This window comes from Vombatus ursinus, unplaced genomic scaffold (assembly GCF_900497805.2).
Source record: "Vombatus ursinus unplaced genomic scaffold, bare-nosed wombat genome assembly UNPS02014801.1, whole genome shotgun sequence".
Classification (NCBI taxonomy): Eukaryota; Metazoa; Chordata; class Mammalia; order Diprotodontia; family Vombatidae; genus Vombatus; species Vombatus ursinus.
Genome location: NW_020954579.1, coordinates 4,414,297 through 4,431,200, shown reverse-complemented (window position 1 = coordinate 4,431,200; position 16,904 = coordinate 4,414,297). Strand labels below are relative to the sequence as shown.

Sequence of the window (16,904 nt, the reverse complement as noted above, 5' to 3'; positions counted from 1 at the left end):
GAGAGAGAGAGAGAGAGAGAGAGAGAGAGAGAGAGAGAGAGAGAGAGCCCACACTGAAAAATCCACAGGATAGCTCCATGTTCACTTAACACCTATAGGCATAACCTAGGTAGCACCAGGGAGGGACAAAAGCTACTAGCTACAATGAATTGAATTATTTCTGTCATTGCATTTAACTGTGACTGCATTTTAAAAGAAGCACATTGAGCTTGTTGAAGCATCATGGTGTCAGTCATGGATAAAGCATTAAGTTTGGAGTCAGGAAGTCCGAGTTGGAATTTCTACTTTTGATACTACTGTGAGAGTCTAGGTGAGTTACTTAACCTCTATGAGCCTCAGGCAACTCTGTAAGACTAGTGTATTAATTCATAACTGGTTGCCACCTGATGTGGTAGAGGGAATTCCACCAGCCCCCTTTGAAGAATACCCTATTCTGACAATATCATAGCTTTTTCATCTATTCTACTTCAATGAAAGGAAAAGGCTCTACTGCTAAGAAGAGCAAGTCTATTGGTTTATCTTGTTCTTCTTTTGAGCTGTGGACCAACCAGTGTAAAACTAGCTGGTGGTCACTCACAAATGGGACCTGGCAGGAGAGTTAAGGCTTCAGTGTCACCCTTTCTGCTAGGGCCCTGACCCTATCTCATCCTCTTATTGTCTAAAGCAGTTGTTCTCAAAGTTTTTGGTCTCAGGAGCCCTTACATTGTTATAAATTATTGAGGATTCCAAAGAGCTTTTGTTTATGTGGTTATGTCTACCGATATTTACAGTATTTGAAATTAAAATATCTTAGTACTATTATAAAAATAGTTTTGTCCTTGCAGACTTCCTGAAAGGGTCTTTTGGACCCTGAAGGGTCCGTGGACCACACTTTGAGATCCACTGTACTGGAAGTACTGCTTAATATTATTCCTGAGGCTGTAAGAAACCTTTGGAAAGGCCAGGGAACTTATCTATGATCAATCTAGTCCAAGAGGTTTTAACCTTTTGGGTGGTCACAGACCCCTTTGGCAATCTAGTGAAACCTATGAACCCCTTCTCAGAATAATGTCTTTAAATGCATAGAAGAAAATACATAGGATCACCAAAGAAACCAATAATATTGAAATACGGTTTTCAGTATAAATATGTATATTTTTTTTGAGTGAGGCAATTGGGGTTAAGTGACTTGCCCAGGGTCACACAGCTAGTGAGTATCATGTGTCTGAGGTCAGATTTGAACTCAGGTCCTCCTGACTCCAAGGCTGGAGCTCTATCCACTGTGTCACCAACTACCCCTGATTTTCACCGTATTTTGAGAAACAAGTCCACAGATCTCAGGTTAAGAACTCCTGATTTAAGTCCATCCCTCTTACTAGACAGAAGAGGAAATTATAGGTCAAAGGGATTTCACTCGACCAAGGTCACATGGCTAGTAACAAAACAGAGCTAGAACCAAGGTGTCCTGCCTTCCAGTTCAGGGCTCTTTCCAGTACACCACACTGCCTCTTAAAACAGTTACCAGGTTAAAGCAATCTCAACCCCTCAGTCATTTTAATGAGAATTAACCAGTCCTAAGTGGAGCATTTTGTGTCCTATTTGGATTTGCTCCTGTAAGAAGGTGGCTGTCTTAATGTTCCCTGACTCTCTTAGCCATAGCTCTTCATATTTGACCCCCTTCCCTTTCTGAGCCTGTCACTTTTATTAATATCAACAGATGCCTTTGTGTGTTAATAACCATAATTAAATAAATACTTAAATGAATAATGAGGCAAATGAACAGCATTTCACACATGGTACAGTGGTAAGAGCACTAGATTTGGATTCAGGGTAGGAACTCAGGGACTGGGTTCAAATGCCAAATGCCAATTCCACCACTTCCCCTTAACCTCTCTGGGCCTGAGTTTCCTCCTCTGGGCTATCACCTCTTTGGAATTCAGTTTCTCCTTCTGAAAAATGAGGGGGTTGGACTAGATCATTTCTAATGTCCTCTCCAGCTCTAACCTAGTATGTATGGCTCTGGGTTTTTTCTTAACTTTCTCAACGTAGCAATTTTCCTTAACTTTTGGTTGTGTCTGGACAATAAGTCCTAGCAGTCCTGACATATGCATAAAAAAGGAAGTTGTTTGGCTTCATCTTTTGCAATTCAGCTAGTCCTTGTTGGCTTTGAGTAAATACTCCTTCTGTGTTCTTCTAACCAACTCTGCACCAGACAACATTCCCAGGACCCCTCTGGTCACTAGCATTTATCTCTGCCCCTTGTCATCCACAGATTTACTTATATGTGCTAAGTAAAAACACCTTTGCATGAGATAACCAGATAATTAAAGCTAAAATCAATCTTTTTTAAGTCCAAAGTCAGATAGAGATCTGGAAACTCTCTAAGTAACAAGATTTGTGTAAACTTGTAACTAGGACAATTCAGCACTCTAACGTGGATTATTTGGAAGAGACCGCCCCATTCCCACATTCAAGTATCCTTTCTCTTGCTCCACTCCACCAAATCAGGAGAAATCAAACCCTTCTTCACCTTGCTCTAGCCCTGATATCGTCCACCTTTTCAACATCTCCAATTCAGCTGACAAAAATCTACCGAGGGAAAAAGACCAGCTAAGTAGTCTTCCAGAGAAGCTGGGAGGCATGAAATGCCTCACCTGTATTTTAACCCAGGGGCCAAAGAAAATTCATGTTCTGGGGAGGTCTTTAAGATAAGAACTCAGCTTGTTTCAGTGTGTGTGTGTGTGTGTGTGTGTGTGTGTGTGTGTGTGTATTAAATAAGGACACCTTTGTGTGATATAACAAAATAATTAAGGCTTCAGTAGATCTGGCTCAACAACCCAAAATAAACCAGAAACTTGGCAACTCTCCAAATAACTTGATCTGTGTAGACATGTAGCCAGAACAGTTTAGGCTTCCAAAGTGGATTGTTTGACTCAAATGATTCTATTTGGATGTCTATAAAGATCAGATTCACCAGAGAATGTCTTCAATTCTACAGTTTTCTTGAAACTCTCCTATAGACAGATGGTCAGCTCTCAGTTCTGAAGAAATTTTCTTTCCATTTTAGTCTCTTGTCTCAGAGAAGTCACTAGTCCTGAAAAGGACTGTTCCCTATCTGTCTTGTTTTTAAAGATCTGTAAGAAAGGTGTCTCTATGTCCTAAAGTTGCCCTTACAAGTACTGAACAGTATGGAGCTAACAAGATGTTTCTGCCATCTTACCTCAATCCATCCTGCTGTGCCTGCAACTACAGTATTTGTTTTATCCTCAGATATTAAAAAAAGATAGTTGCTATTCTTTTTTATATATACCATTACCCTGGAAAACAGATATTCATTTTTCTCTACCCAAACCAAATCAACTTTTTTCAATGGAGTTTTCATGTACCGAAATATGAGCTGTATACTATAAGATACTAAAGACTATATTTCATGTACAATTATGTATAGCATGTGCATATTTTAAATGGTTATCTCCACTGGAGGAAAAATAGAACAATCCAATACTATGGTGTAGAACACACTTTAATGGTCCCCACTAGATTAATGATAGTTCAATTAACTTGATTTGACAAGGTCATTAAGAATTCAGGCTCAGAAAGAACACCAAACCTCAGATAGAGGAAAGCTGCCAACTTGGAGGAAAGTATTGAACTTTGACCTTAGTTATCCAAAGGATCCTTGGGATCTGGTCTTGGGAGGATGTTGAGTAAAGAACAGTTCTGAGTACATCAAGAAAGGAGGTGTTTGAGATTCTTTGATCTTACAAACATGACCATCCTCTTCCTCTCCAAACAGGGACTAGCTCTGAGATTTAAGGTCCAATTAGATTCCCATTCTAATTAGAATGAACTCTCAGTCCAGCTTTCCGGTTGATCCAGAAGATGATTACTTTATATAACTTCAATTTCAAAAGTGTGTTTTAATTTTTTTGTGATGATGGGAAATTATTAATTGTTTGGTTTGGACATCTGTATGGATTGAATGTACTAGAAAATTTGATTGACTTCAATTTTATTTTGGCTGTATAGACCCATATGTACAAGAGAAAGTATACCCAAATTATAATTCCTGATGAAACGGAGTAAGTTTTGAGTTCTGTGAAGCTTGGTCTATAGAGGCAACAGAAATCCAGCCCAATCCCCAGTAAATTGGGCACTGTTGATTTGTCATTCAGAGAATTCAGGCCAAAGGAGAGTCAGGACTGGAATCATTGTGGCTGGGAATACTCTAGCCTGTGTCAGTCATGTTTGATAGATGTGTAGAATCTCAAAGTCTCTTCCTCTAAAATCTCACAGAATTCCAAATCTAGAAGTGACTTTAGAAACTGCTGAGTCTAATACCCTCATTTCACAGAGGGGGAAACCAAGGTCCAGAGGTATGGAATAACTTTTTCCAGGACACACAATCCCTTAATGTAAGAACAACCACTAGAACTCAGATTTCTGGAATTCCAACTCAGGCCTATCTCTACTGTTCCATGATGCATAGGGATTGAAATAATAGACTTTCTGAGCAGCTGGGTGGCACGGTGGATAGGGCACCAGCCCTCTACTCAGGAGGATATGAGTTCAAATCCATCCTCAGACAGTTGACACTTACTAGCTCTGCATCACCAGGCAAGCCATTTAACACTGCTTGTCTTGCCAAAAAATAAATAAATAAACAAACAAATAAAATTATGGGGCAGCTAGGTGGCGCAGTGGATAGAGCACGGGCCCTGAAGTCAGGAGGATCTGAGTTCAAATCCAGCCTCAGACCAAACACTTGACACTTCCTAGCTGTGTGACCTGGGTAAGTCACTTAACCCCAACTGTCTAACCAAAAAAAAAAAAAAAAAGAAAGAAAGAAATAATAGACTTTCTATTCCTACTGCCACTATCTTGGTTCAGGCCCTCTACACTTATCACTTAGTCTTAGACTGTCCTAATAGCCTTCTAACTGGTGTCCTTGCCTTTAGAGTCCCTCCCCCAATTCATCCTTCATGTTACTGTGTAGTTAATTTTTTTTTTCCATTAAACTGCTATCTAGAGTTTTGTTTTGTTTTTTCACTTTCAGGTCCTCAAGTTGTCTCCAGTAGTGTCATGTGGTGGCCTAGGCTGTAATACCCTCACTGAAGAAGGCCCTCCCATCTTGGGGAAGAGTGGGAGAGGAAGGGAGGGAGAGACAGACATTAGTGTTATATTCATTTGACTGATTCAAATTGGTATTTTTAGCTTCCTTCTCCTGAACTTCAGGCCCCCATTTTCGAAACTCTGCTGGACATCTACTTAGATGCGATATGGGCAACCCCAATTCAACACATCTAAAAACGAACCATTTTCCCCCAAACCTGACCATCTTCCTAACTTCTTTATTGCCATAGATGTACCTATATTTAGTCTCTACCCTCTACTTCCATTTCAAACTTTACATTGCCAGTAGATATGACACACCCTTCCTCAAAATTTTTCAGTGGTTTTCAAGAGGCATTGCCTAGAAGACAAAATACAAGCCTAGCATTCAAGACCAGCACAATTTGGTTCTAACTTGCCTTCTAGTCTTATCTCACACTACTCTCTTCCATGTACTCTCTTCTTAGGTCAGACTGGAATATTTACTTATCTTGTTCTCACCCTTCCCTTTTCTACTTTTGCTTAAGGAGTCTTCCCCATTTAGAAGAGATTCCCTTCCATCACACAGATGCATCTGCTATTGAAATCTGACCCTTTCTTCAAATATCTCTGCTTCCCTCCCCAGAATCAGTGCCAACCCCTTGATGAAGCCTTCTCTAATTCCTCCCCATGAAAGTGAGCTTCCCTGTAGTACTATTTCTACTACTTTTACGCACTTGTGTATTATAATTATTTGTGTCTCCCACCACCCACATTCCAATGGGATTACAAGCTCCTTGAGGGCAAACACCTTATATTGTTTATTTTTCTATCCCTAGTGCTTAACCCAATACCCTAAGAAATGTTTGTTTAATTGGCTTGAGGAAGGTGCTAGGGCTTCCCAGAAACCAGGCACAGCAAAGACAAAACTAGGCTGGGGCAGAAGAGAGATAGTGTGGAATGAAAAGAAACATTAGAACTGTCCCCCATTCTTTCCAAGGAAAGTACTAAAATGGAAAAAATCTTCAGAGTATCATGAAAACAAATGAGTTGTTTTAGGGAGAAAAGTACTGCTACTCCTCTCTACCTTGCTTTTTCCTCCCTATTTCTTCTTTTCCTCTCCTGCTTCTCCTCTCTGCCCCATTTTCCTTTTCTTTTGTTCCTTCATTTCCCTCTCTCCCTATTTCCACTGCAGTGACCACTGTCCTTTCCCCCTCCCCCCATGGAATCCCTGTCTTTAGCAAAGTTCCCAGCTGTGTCCTCCCTTCCCCCACAATCCTATGTCCTGGGGCTTAAAATTGTGTTATGTTTCTTTGGGGTCAGGGGGTATATATGTGGAAAATATAAAGCCCCTTCTGAATTCTTCCATGATCTGCTCTCTTCAAGGTTATGTCAGTGAGTTTTATTATGGTTAGGGAAAAGTCTAATATGAATAAGAAATAGTCAGATTCGATGAACTTTGAAGGGATTCCATTCATCTATCTTCTCTCCCTCCCTCTCTCTCTCTCTCTCTCAGACTGGGACAAACTGATCATAACCCAAGGGCAATTAGCTTGGAATGACTTCAAGGAATGAGCTGGGTCTCCTTTCCTACACCAGAGTTCGTTCATCGACATAGCAGAAAGTACTTCTTTTACCTAAATACCTCACCTCAAGTTTTTTGAGTCCTGGAAGGTAGGAGTAAGCAATAGGTTCTTAGCTGAATTTAAGGAGAAGGCATCAAAACAAAGACAAACTGTTTTCCCCCCAGACAAAAAGCCAGAACACAAGACTTCTTCGAAAAGGTACAAATCTCCTGCCTTCACCTTTTTTTGTGGGCAAGTTGAGTGAGTATTGTATTTAGTCATGAGTTTATTACCTCTAAATACATCCAGGAAAATAGCATGGGTCTCTAAATGCTGGCCCAACTTAGAACCTCAGCTATATAGCTAAATTGGACTTATAATGAGGAGGCTGCAGAGGGAGACCTTCCTGGGAGATCTCATCCTTACCTCCCTTCCTCTCCTGAGAGAGACAGACTTGGCACTTGTAGTGGCTTCTGGGTTAACGTGCTTGGTTACTGAGTATCCCCCTGAACTCTTGGCCTCCCGAGGCTGCCCCAGTCCTGACTGCAGGTCCAGCAGACATCCTGACAAGTAACAAATGAATGTAGGCGGTGGATTGTTTTGAGCCTTGTCCGCCTTGTCTGCCTTGTCCAGAGTGGGAGAAGAATCAATGCAGTCTACCTGAGAGGGCTTATTCTTGTCCTACAGAGGTAAGTATAGAAGACTGCTGATTCTGCACCAAATCTAACTCCAACGGAGACATCAGGAAATCAAGATATTCAGCCCCTCCATCAGACGTGGGTAAGAGTTTCAGAGATTGTGAGGACACCAGCCTTCAAATCTAATGATCCTCTTTTCCCCATCTTTTTCTCTTTTTCTGCTCTAGAAAATGGATAAATGATCTGTACAAATGTTCAGAAATTTCCCCACTATTGAGTTTGATAAGTGCATGTGTGGGTGGCTTGTTTTGAGTTTGATAAGTGCATGTGTGGGTGGCTTGTTTGTTTTAGTTGGGGGTTGAGGACATGGAAGGAATGATCTGCAGCCGACATCAGCTTCATTCACCAGACACTGACTCAACAGTACCAATTCACTTTGCCCTATGTACACACAACCTCAGTCTCTGTGTTCGAAGAGAAGCTCTCCAGAGAGTAGAATGGGAAGAGTTATTTCATTCTGAAAAGTCAGCAAAATCAGTACGGCTATGGATGGCTAGTTAAGGTATAAATACATCTAGAAAGATGGATTGATGGAGAGGTAAAGAGAGACTAAATATGGAGGGAGATGGACGAATAGAGAGATGGATTGAGACAGAGAGGATATAAAGAGAAACTGCAAGAGGGATAGATGGCTGGATGATGAGGGAGAACATCTGTATGTAGAGAGGAAAAGTGAAATGACTCAGTAGCTCCTTTCTAATAGTCTTTATATCTGTAGTGTTCTATCACTAAAAAGTCCTATTCCTCTACCTGATTTAATGAACTCTTACTGACATGAGATGCTGCCTCTCCCTTTCAATCTGTCTTTACATTCTCCCAGTCCCCAGGGTTCCCCCCTTTTGACCCTAGATAATCACACTTATTCACCCACCTACCCACCCATTCACCCACACATCTTCACCCTGATCACCCAGTGACAAATTGGGAGAAGAACTGGGTAGGATAGTTGGAAACGATGCTGCATTCCCTACCTCTGTTCCTGTAGTCTCAGAACGAAGCTTCCTTTGGGGGCTGGGGGGAAGGGCTGGGGGGCAGCTGGGAACCGAGTTAGCCAAATCTAATAACTCAGGGCCTCTTTAAGACTTGGGGGTGGGGTGAGAAGGGGGAGACTCTTGAATATTCTTGGAACTCCCCCCCCTTTCCCTGGCTCCTTCTTTCCCAAAGTCTTTGAAGAAAGATGTTTTTGATGCTTTGGTGTCCCGCTCAGATGGATGGTTCCAGGCTTGATTGAAGTGTCTTTGTCATGCTAATGCCAAGGGGGTGATGGATGGGCGCCAGGGGCTGCCAAACTCTGGCCAGTCGCTGCCCATTGGCCTGGGAGGGATCACATGTACCCTCCCCCATTCCCCTACCCCTTTCCCCTAGGGGAGCTCTGGGCCGAGAGAACCCGGGGACAGCCATGGACGGAAGTCTCAGCGCTTTGACATACTGCCTAAAGGTTGTAGGGCAAGAGGGTGTCTCCCCCAAAACGGGCTGACCCTCCTCCATTATCAGCGCATGGACTATAATAGGATGAATTCTTTCTTGGAGTATGCACTCTGTAACCGGGGTCCTGGAGCCTACAGCTCCCCTACCTCTTACCCTCCTTGTTCAAGTTCTCCCGGTGACAGCTATGGCGGGGAACCTCGTTATGGAGGGGGTCTCCCCAGCCCTGTCCTTCAGCAGAATCCAGGCTACCCCACACAGACTCCATCAGCATTGGGGGTCCCCTTCACCAGCTCTTCACCCTCGGGGTACACCGCACCCACCTGCAGCCCTGGCTATGGCCCCTCTCAGTTCTACTCCTTGGGCCAACATGATGGGGACGGGGGCTATTTTCAGCAGTCGGGATATGGGAGCCAGCTGGGGGGCTTATCTGAGGGCTATATCACGGGAGGGACTGGGGCAGGGCCCTACCCTCCAACACAGCCCACTTATGGGACCGAACAACCTTCGGCCTTCGTGCCGCCCTATGGGGATCTTTTAGCGGAGGATAAGGAACCACCCTGCCCGTCGGAGCTGAGCTCGCCTACCACCCAAACCTTCGATTGGATGAAGGTCAAGAGGAACCCTCCAAAGACAGGTAAGTTAGGGCTTTGGGGACCGTAACGGGCAGGCAAGGGAGAGCAAATTCCCAGCCAAGTTTTGAACAGTTTAGGAGGGTTTGGTGTTCTGGAGGCAATTATGGTCTTCCCCGACGTAAAATTCTACTTCTCAGAGCAGCAGGTAAGGAAGGCAGCCAGTAGACTTTAATGCCCTTCTTTCCCATCCCAGACCAATTTAGTTCAGGTCTCAGTGGTGAGAAAATTTGAAGCCCCCAATCTGACCTCCGTGGGGCATCTTCCCCATCCTCTACTATTTTCCACTTTGCTCTTCGTAGTAGGTGCCTTCCCCCACCCCACCCCACCCCCAAGCACTCGTTTACATCTCAATTCTGGCCAAAGCAGAGAGGCTTATATGGACTCTATTGTTCCCCAGGAGCTAGGGGTGGTGGTGGAGTGGATGAGATGATTTGGTGTATGTAGCAGGAAGACTAGGGGTGGATTTGGGAAGAAGGCCAGGGAGAATCTTGGGCTGTAAACCTGGAAAAGAGAAAGGTCCAAGATGGTGAACGGGAGGTGGAAGTCTGGCGGTGGGGGTGGATGGAAGAATGGGACAGAGAGAAAGAAGGGGTAGAGGAGGAAGAGGAGAGAGAGGGAGATGAGAATACAGAAAAGGAGAAGTGGTGGAAAGGAAGAACTTTGGGGTGATGGATGGGGAGGTGGGATGACAATTTTTCTGACTCTATTTTTCTGCTCACCACCCACCTTTACCACAGCAAAAGTTTCTGATATGGGCCTGGGCCCAGCAGGCGGCATCCGCACCAACTTCACAACGCGGCAGCTGACCGAGCTAGAGAAGGAGTTCCACTTCAACAAGTACCTGAGCCGGGCCCGACGGGTGGAAATTGCCGCCACACTGGAGCTCAATGAGACGCAGGTCAAAATTTGGTTCCAGAACCGGCGGATGAAGCAGAAGAAGCGAGAGCGGGAGGGAGGGCTGGCCCCTGCAGTGCCCCCGGGCTCCAACAAGGAAGCTGCGGGAGATGCTTCCTCAGACCAGTCCGCTTGCACCTCCCCAGAAGCTTCCCCCAGCTCGGTCAACTCCTGAACTAACCACAGAACCCAAGGGATTGTTCCTGGTTGGCGTCACTCTCCCCTCTTCGATAGCCCTCAAAATATCCCCTAATGGGGTCTTTACTTCGTGCGGCCCCAGGGCATTCCCCCCCCAACCCTTGAAGGCTGGTGGCCCCCAAGATACTTTGTAGAAGGCCTCGACTCGTTCTCTCTGGGGATTAGTGTGCTTGTATAGGGACATATATAGAGATACCAGGATGGGGGCTGACTGAACTGGCATTCCTGGTCTCTTTCACCCCCACTGTCAGAAGGTTGGGGGCAGCCAGGGATCCACTTTTGCCGAGGGAATCAGAGTCAATCAGGTGACCTATCCCTAGCTTCACTGCCCTTTTCTCACCTCAATTTCTCTCCTTGGTTCCGTTTCTTCAAATCAGTGCCTTTGAGCTCCGAGGACTCAGTCTCTCTCCTTTTCTTTCTTTTCTCCCCACTTGCCTTGCCACTCACAAGACAGCAGAGTATTTGTGTATCCTAGGGTGGATTTGGGGTCTGGATTAGTATTCTTGTGAGTATCTCTAAAGTGGACACTGTTAATGTTAGTTGCCTTGTGACATACCAAAAAATATTTTTTTCCGATCTAATCTATAACCCTCTCCCAGTCCAAGTCCTTGTCTCTCACTCACACCCTCATTTTGCACTAATGCTTCAGACAGTGGCTCCCTCCTCTCCCCATCCTCAACTCCCAGCCCCTTCTTGCCCCAATCCCTGTTGTACATATTTCCTTGCTTGAGACTGGAAAGAAACGTGGAGTGCAAGGTCTGGGCCTGTCCCTCCACTCCCACCTAGAGAAGTGGCATGCTGCTTCTCAAAGCAAGTAGATGCCTGCTGCGCTCCTTCCTTATTTATTGAGTACTCTAACCCCAGGACGTTCTTTCCCGGACTTTGGAAGGCGAAGCAGAAACAGGGGGTAAGATGCCATTACCTGAATAAGACTTAAAGAGACACCCTCAATTCAGAATCGAAAGGAAAAAGAACCATCAAAGTGAATGGTATTTTAGAATTGAAATTCAACTCTGTAAAGAAACCAGGAGTTTCTGTGGGGCTGAAATATTGGATCCCAAACAAATCAATTCCCTCTCTGTATTTCCAACTACCTCATTCCAATAAAGGCTTTTGCCCCTCACCTCCTCATTCTGCTCCTCCAACTCAGGCGAGCAATATTGAATTCATTCAGATGGTCTTGATGAAAAGGGGCAGAGGAGAATGGAGAAAGAGAAAGGGAGTTGGCTAAAACTTATAGCTGGATAAATTTAGACCCAAATAAGACTATCACCCAGTGAGCAGAAACCAAATCAGGTCTAGAGCCCTGGTGTCCTAACTCACATGCTACTTATCTGCAGGGAGAGAAATGAGAAAGACAAAGTGGGGAAGAAGAAACGGGGATTAGGATAGCAGATCATTGATAAGAAGAGAGTAAGGATAGAGGACTAGACAGAAAGGGCTGACAGAAAAGTAGAGAAGAGGGCAAAAGAGAAGAGGGAGACAAAAACCAAGAATGCTTTGCAATGAGAGAAAGGCAGAGGGAACAGAAAAAAGGAATTGGAAGATGGAGCTTATTGTTTCCCCCTTTTAATTCTTGGTGACCTAGGATAGTTTTTAAAGGAAATACTGATAAAGCCCAGAATGATAGAGATATTGCCTGGTTCCTGCTTCTTCCTCTGAGCAGCCTCCCCAGGCAACAGAAAGGAGGAAGGAGGGTGAACCTGGAGAGGCATGGAAGGCCAGACCTGGGTTATTTATCTGAGCTCCAACCTCTTCCTGAGCTGCCATCTCTGATTCTGAAGTCGTCACCAGGAAAATTATCATTTTCCTGCCTTTTCTCAGTCCAATATATCTCTTTCCCCCAAACCCACACTGTAAATGGAAAACAAAGAAAACAAAGACCAGAGAAGACAAAGAATCAGAGAAAGAGAAAGGGGAATAAGAAAAAGGGAAAGAGAAGAGGAGGATAAGAGCAGAGAGACAAGAAGGGGAGGGGCAGGCAGGAATAGAGGAGAATGGCAACCTAGGGAAGTCCGAGAAGGGACTGAGCAATTCAAGGGGTTGGGTGGACTAGTTAAAGGCAGCAGGAATAACCTCCGGATACGGAGCTGACCTTTTTACCTCAAGGCGCCTCTGGGATTTTTAAACATGTAAACAGAGTAGCTTCAGGAACCACTATTGTCTTCTCAGCGGTCAAATTTACAAACCTTTGGTTGAAGTAGATAGGGGGAAGGGACTCAGGAAGCTACCTGTCGGGAGAACAAATCTTGATCGCTCATTTGGCCTCAAAGTGCTGTCCAGATGGTGCGGGTGGCTCTTCCTCCATTCTGTACACTCCGGTTTTGCTTTTTTTTTTTTAATATCAGCTGTTCTGGGAAGCACAATTCACCCATGGACAGAGCTTCTGGTTGAAGTGCCTGTCCTAGGCATCTTATTTGCCAAAAAGACAATTTAATTTGTTTGTTTTGGAATAAAAAGTAACAGGATGCAAGGGCCTAGAATATATACAACAGATATAAAATATACTTTTAAAGGAGTCAATAATATGTTACTGTTATTAACATTTGTTATTTGCTATTATCAATAATTACACAATTTCAGGCAACGGAAGCCCAATGTCGCTATGAGATGTTTAAAAAAGGTTTCCAAAATGATCACCTTCTCTTGTCTCTCTTACCTTGCCCCCTCTCCCAAGTCCATTCTATACATACACACTTTATTTGCTTACTACCAAGGTTGGCATCCAAAGTAACTCATTCACCACCACCACACCCAAACAAAGACCAGAGAGTCAGGGAGGCCCCCCAGCAACTCCTTTGTGGAATAGATCCTCTCCTCCCCACCCCTCTCTGGACACCCAGTTCACAGGGCCTTGGGTCACTGAAAGATCAGGTCAGAGGGAGTTGAGTCTTGCAGTTAGATTATTTGTAAGAATTCCAGGCCCTAGGGATTGTAGGGGAAGTAGGCTAGGAAGAATGGAGCAGGCTGTGGTTAGAACCTAGGAGAAAAAAGGATGAGTGATCCTAGGGATCAGCTGGTGGAATGTGGGGCTCTCATTCCTCCTGACAGGTCCTAGATCCAGAAAATTAAAGGGGAAGAGCTGCAGAAGGTTTGATTTCCCTTTACAACAGAAGGGACAGAGTCAGATTCCCCTTGGGGGGTGGGGGGCAAGAGCTTTCTGTTAGCAACACAGAGGCTATGAAAAAAATCTGACCCCTCCTCTCTCCCTCTCTCATTCAGATAGGGCTGTAAGAAAAGATCCTGGATGCTAATGACACTGGACTGTTCCCTTTCTAACTCAACTCCCAGACCCTCATCTCCATCTCATTGGGTTGGTGGTTTCTGCAGCATCCTCCACCCCCTTTCTTCAGTTTAAACCCCAATTTCTCACTGAAGGTTCTAAGGCTCAAACCAGTCTATGAGTCCACATTATCTAGATTATCCAGAAAGGAGTAGAGAATACCCTTTCCCTATTACCTCCCTAATAAAGAAAGGAAACAAAGTTTTTATTCTCCGTTGTGGAAAACACAGGGTTTTATTTGACTCAAATAATCTGGACTGTCTGCCTATACTTTGAGACTTTCTCCAGGTAGATGGTAATTCACTGGACTATTATATAAGTGAGACTTACATTTCAGATTTGATGAGGGAATGGAGAAGGAGAGTGGGAAGGTCTGGGATGTGTGTGTGTGTGTGTGTGTGTGTGTGTGTGTGTGTGTGTTTCCTGCTGTCCAAGTTGGGAAAAAATAAGTTGTGGGGTTTATTTTTTAAGCTTGAAAAGATTATTTCTTTATCAAAGCCCTCTCTCTTTTCAAATCCCCACCCCACCTCCATCTTCTAGAGTTCCATGAAAAATGTTTCCTAAGTTAAAAGAAAAATAAATCCTAATTCAGAGAGAACATTTGTTTCTTGGTTTGTTTGTTTTTTGCCCTTCTCTGCACCCTTCTAGGAGAGATTCTTGCTCTCTAGGAGAGGATTGGAAGTTTGTGTATGAAGCTTCTCCCAGCATCTTGGAGGCCCTCGGGAGACATCCTGGGTAAGCAATAAGATGGGGTGGTTGAGCCCTCTCTTCTCAGGCAGCTGAGCGCCATCTGTTCCTCACCCCTTAGTGTGAACTTTTTCTCCCTCATTCTCCTTTCCCCATAGCGTTTGCTCTCCCTACATGAGGCCTTTTGATCTCTGGGAGCAGGGGAGGGGGAGAACATTGATGATTTTCTTACTTTTAACTCTGGGGTCTTTGTTAGGAACATCTCTTGAAACAGTCACTGCTATGGGGGGCTGGGTACAGTGTAGAGTGCTGCTGGTGGTGATGGGGTGCTGGGAGGAGATGAAAGTGGAGGCATTTGGAAGTCTGGGAAGCGGGTGAAGGTGAAGAGATGGGGAAGTTGGAGGGGACAGGAGGAATGAAAGGGTAGGGAAAATAGACCCTAATTGGGTAGGCAAGAACAGCTAGCATCTAGCCAACAGCCCTTTCTCCTCTCTCTGTTCCACCACCTCCCCCAAAACCTCTCTGTCCCTAAATCTCTATTCCAGGGTTCATCTTGCCTTCCTGAACATCTTCTCACAGACACAAATGCATACACTCCTATATGCACATGTGTGTATGTATATGCATGTATGCGTGTGTGTGCCCGAGCGCCCCCGAGCGCTGCTGGCAAAAAGAGGTGACTCCATGTGAAGTGTCTGGATGAGGGCTGTGTAGAATTTGTAGAATGGAGAGAGTCCCTGCCATTCTGCAGGGATAGCAAAGATGGTAAAGTGAGCTTTCCTCTATTCTTTAACCACTAACATTACCACGGTGCCTCAGGAAAGGGATGGAGGTGACCTCAGGCTCTCCAAACCTGTTACAGCAGAACCCAAGCTCTCATCCCTCCTGTCAACCTAGAAAGGGTTTGAGCAGGGATCATCTGTTGTTCAAGGACCACTGGCAGCCTGGATATGGTCAGAGAGGCTCATCTTCAGGTCGGCCACAGGCTTGTTAATATTCTCTGAAGCAATCAAGGATTGTTCTGTTATAAAGGTGATGTGGTCTGTGTGGGTGGAGGGAGTACCCATAATGACAAAAGTCCAGACCGTTTGAGTATTGACTAGGCTTGCATCCAGTCATCAAAGACAGAGAATCTGTTTGTTTTTTCCTCTTTGCTTCTTTCTTTCCTCTTTTCTGACCCTCCCAGTCCCATGAAAGATATATTGCTTAGCATTGCTTACACAAAGTTCCAGCATCTAGTCTCCATTCTAACCTAATAGAACCAGAGCTACCTATTGAATTTTTGAGGGTTATATGCTCTCCCCCTTTCCCTGTCCTTCCCCTTTTCTTTATCTCTTTTCTTTTCCTTTTTTCTTTTCTCCTTTCTCCCTTTCCTTTCCTTCACATTAGAGCTCTGACTTTGGGGGACAAGAAACCTGAGTTCTAGTCCAGGCCCAGGTTCACTGTGTATCCTTGGGTAATTCATCTAACCACCGTGGACCTTCAGTTCCTAGGGAGATTACATGGGGAGATCTTTCCCTGAGTCTTCTTCTGAGAATAAAGGACAGAATTATAAAAATGCTTTGACCTTCTGGGGGAAACAAAAAACTTGAATTGAGTGATGTTAAGTGGACACTCTTAGAACTACTATCTATTCTCATTGTAGCTCTTCTATTCTCCACTCATCATTGGTCTTTGTCCAAGTGAAACCCTCTTCAGCAGTCTTTGGGTAATGGAGAAGATGAGGGAGAGCCCAGGAGCGGAAGGGAGTCCCACAAGGTATGCACCCTCTGCTCTTTGGGGGCCCCATTTCTCCCTTTCGTTTACTCTGGCCTGACAGCTCCATTTCAACCCCTGCCTTGGGGATGAGGCAACTCAATATTTACACAGCCAGAGAGGCTTGCCCAGAAACTTTGTCTCTCCTCGCCCTTCCCCTGCCCCTCTCCACCTCCCACCTCAATCCCTCCATGGTTCATGGAGAGTTCAGCTCCTGAAATGGCTCGAAACACTATACCACCCCCCCAGCCCCAGGCAGAGTCTGGTTGTCCTGGGGACTCAGTGGCTAGCTGGGGGAAGGGCTGAGACTGGGGTCATGCCTGGGTCTCTCTGGCTTCCCTGGTCCAGTAGCTTAGACCTGCAGGAGAGAGGCAACTATGAAAAATGATTTTCTTTTTTTGAAAGGTGTGGGGTGGAGATTGTATTAAAAAAAAAATGCCCTGGAGCTATCTGAGATGGGAAGGTGATTACACTACCCAAGGTACAGTTAACTGACCAGTTCTGCCATGGGATCTCACATAAGGCATTACTAATAATAATGAGTAGTAATAATAAAAATAATAATTAATAATACTAAACAACTGTATAACAGGTGAGTAGGCTGCTGACTCACTATCATAGGGTGGTCCTTATTTCTATTGCTCAGAACAAGAAGGGTGATTATAAAGCAGTGAGACTGAAATGGCTTCTGAAA

At 44.6% G+C, this 16,904-nt stretch overlaps 1 protein-coding gene across 1 annotated transcript; it reads left to right on the top strand.

Annotated features, from left to right (window-relative positions):
- The first annotated feature begins 8,661 nt into the window (after positions 1-8,661).
- Positions 8,662-10,462, top strand: HOXB1 (homeobox B1). The gene is made up of 2 exons (XM_027873419.1): positions 8,662-9,395; positions 10,131-10,462. The coding sequence occupies exons 1-2, from the start codon at positions 8,831-8,833 to the stop codon at positions 10,460-10,462; spliced, it is 897 nt and encodes a 298-aa protein (XP_027729220.1). The 5' UTR covers positions 8,662-8,830.
- The last annotated feature ends 6,442 nt before the right edge of the window (positions 10,463-16,904 follow it).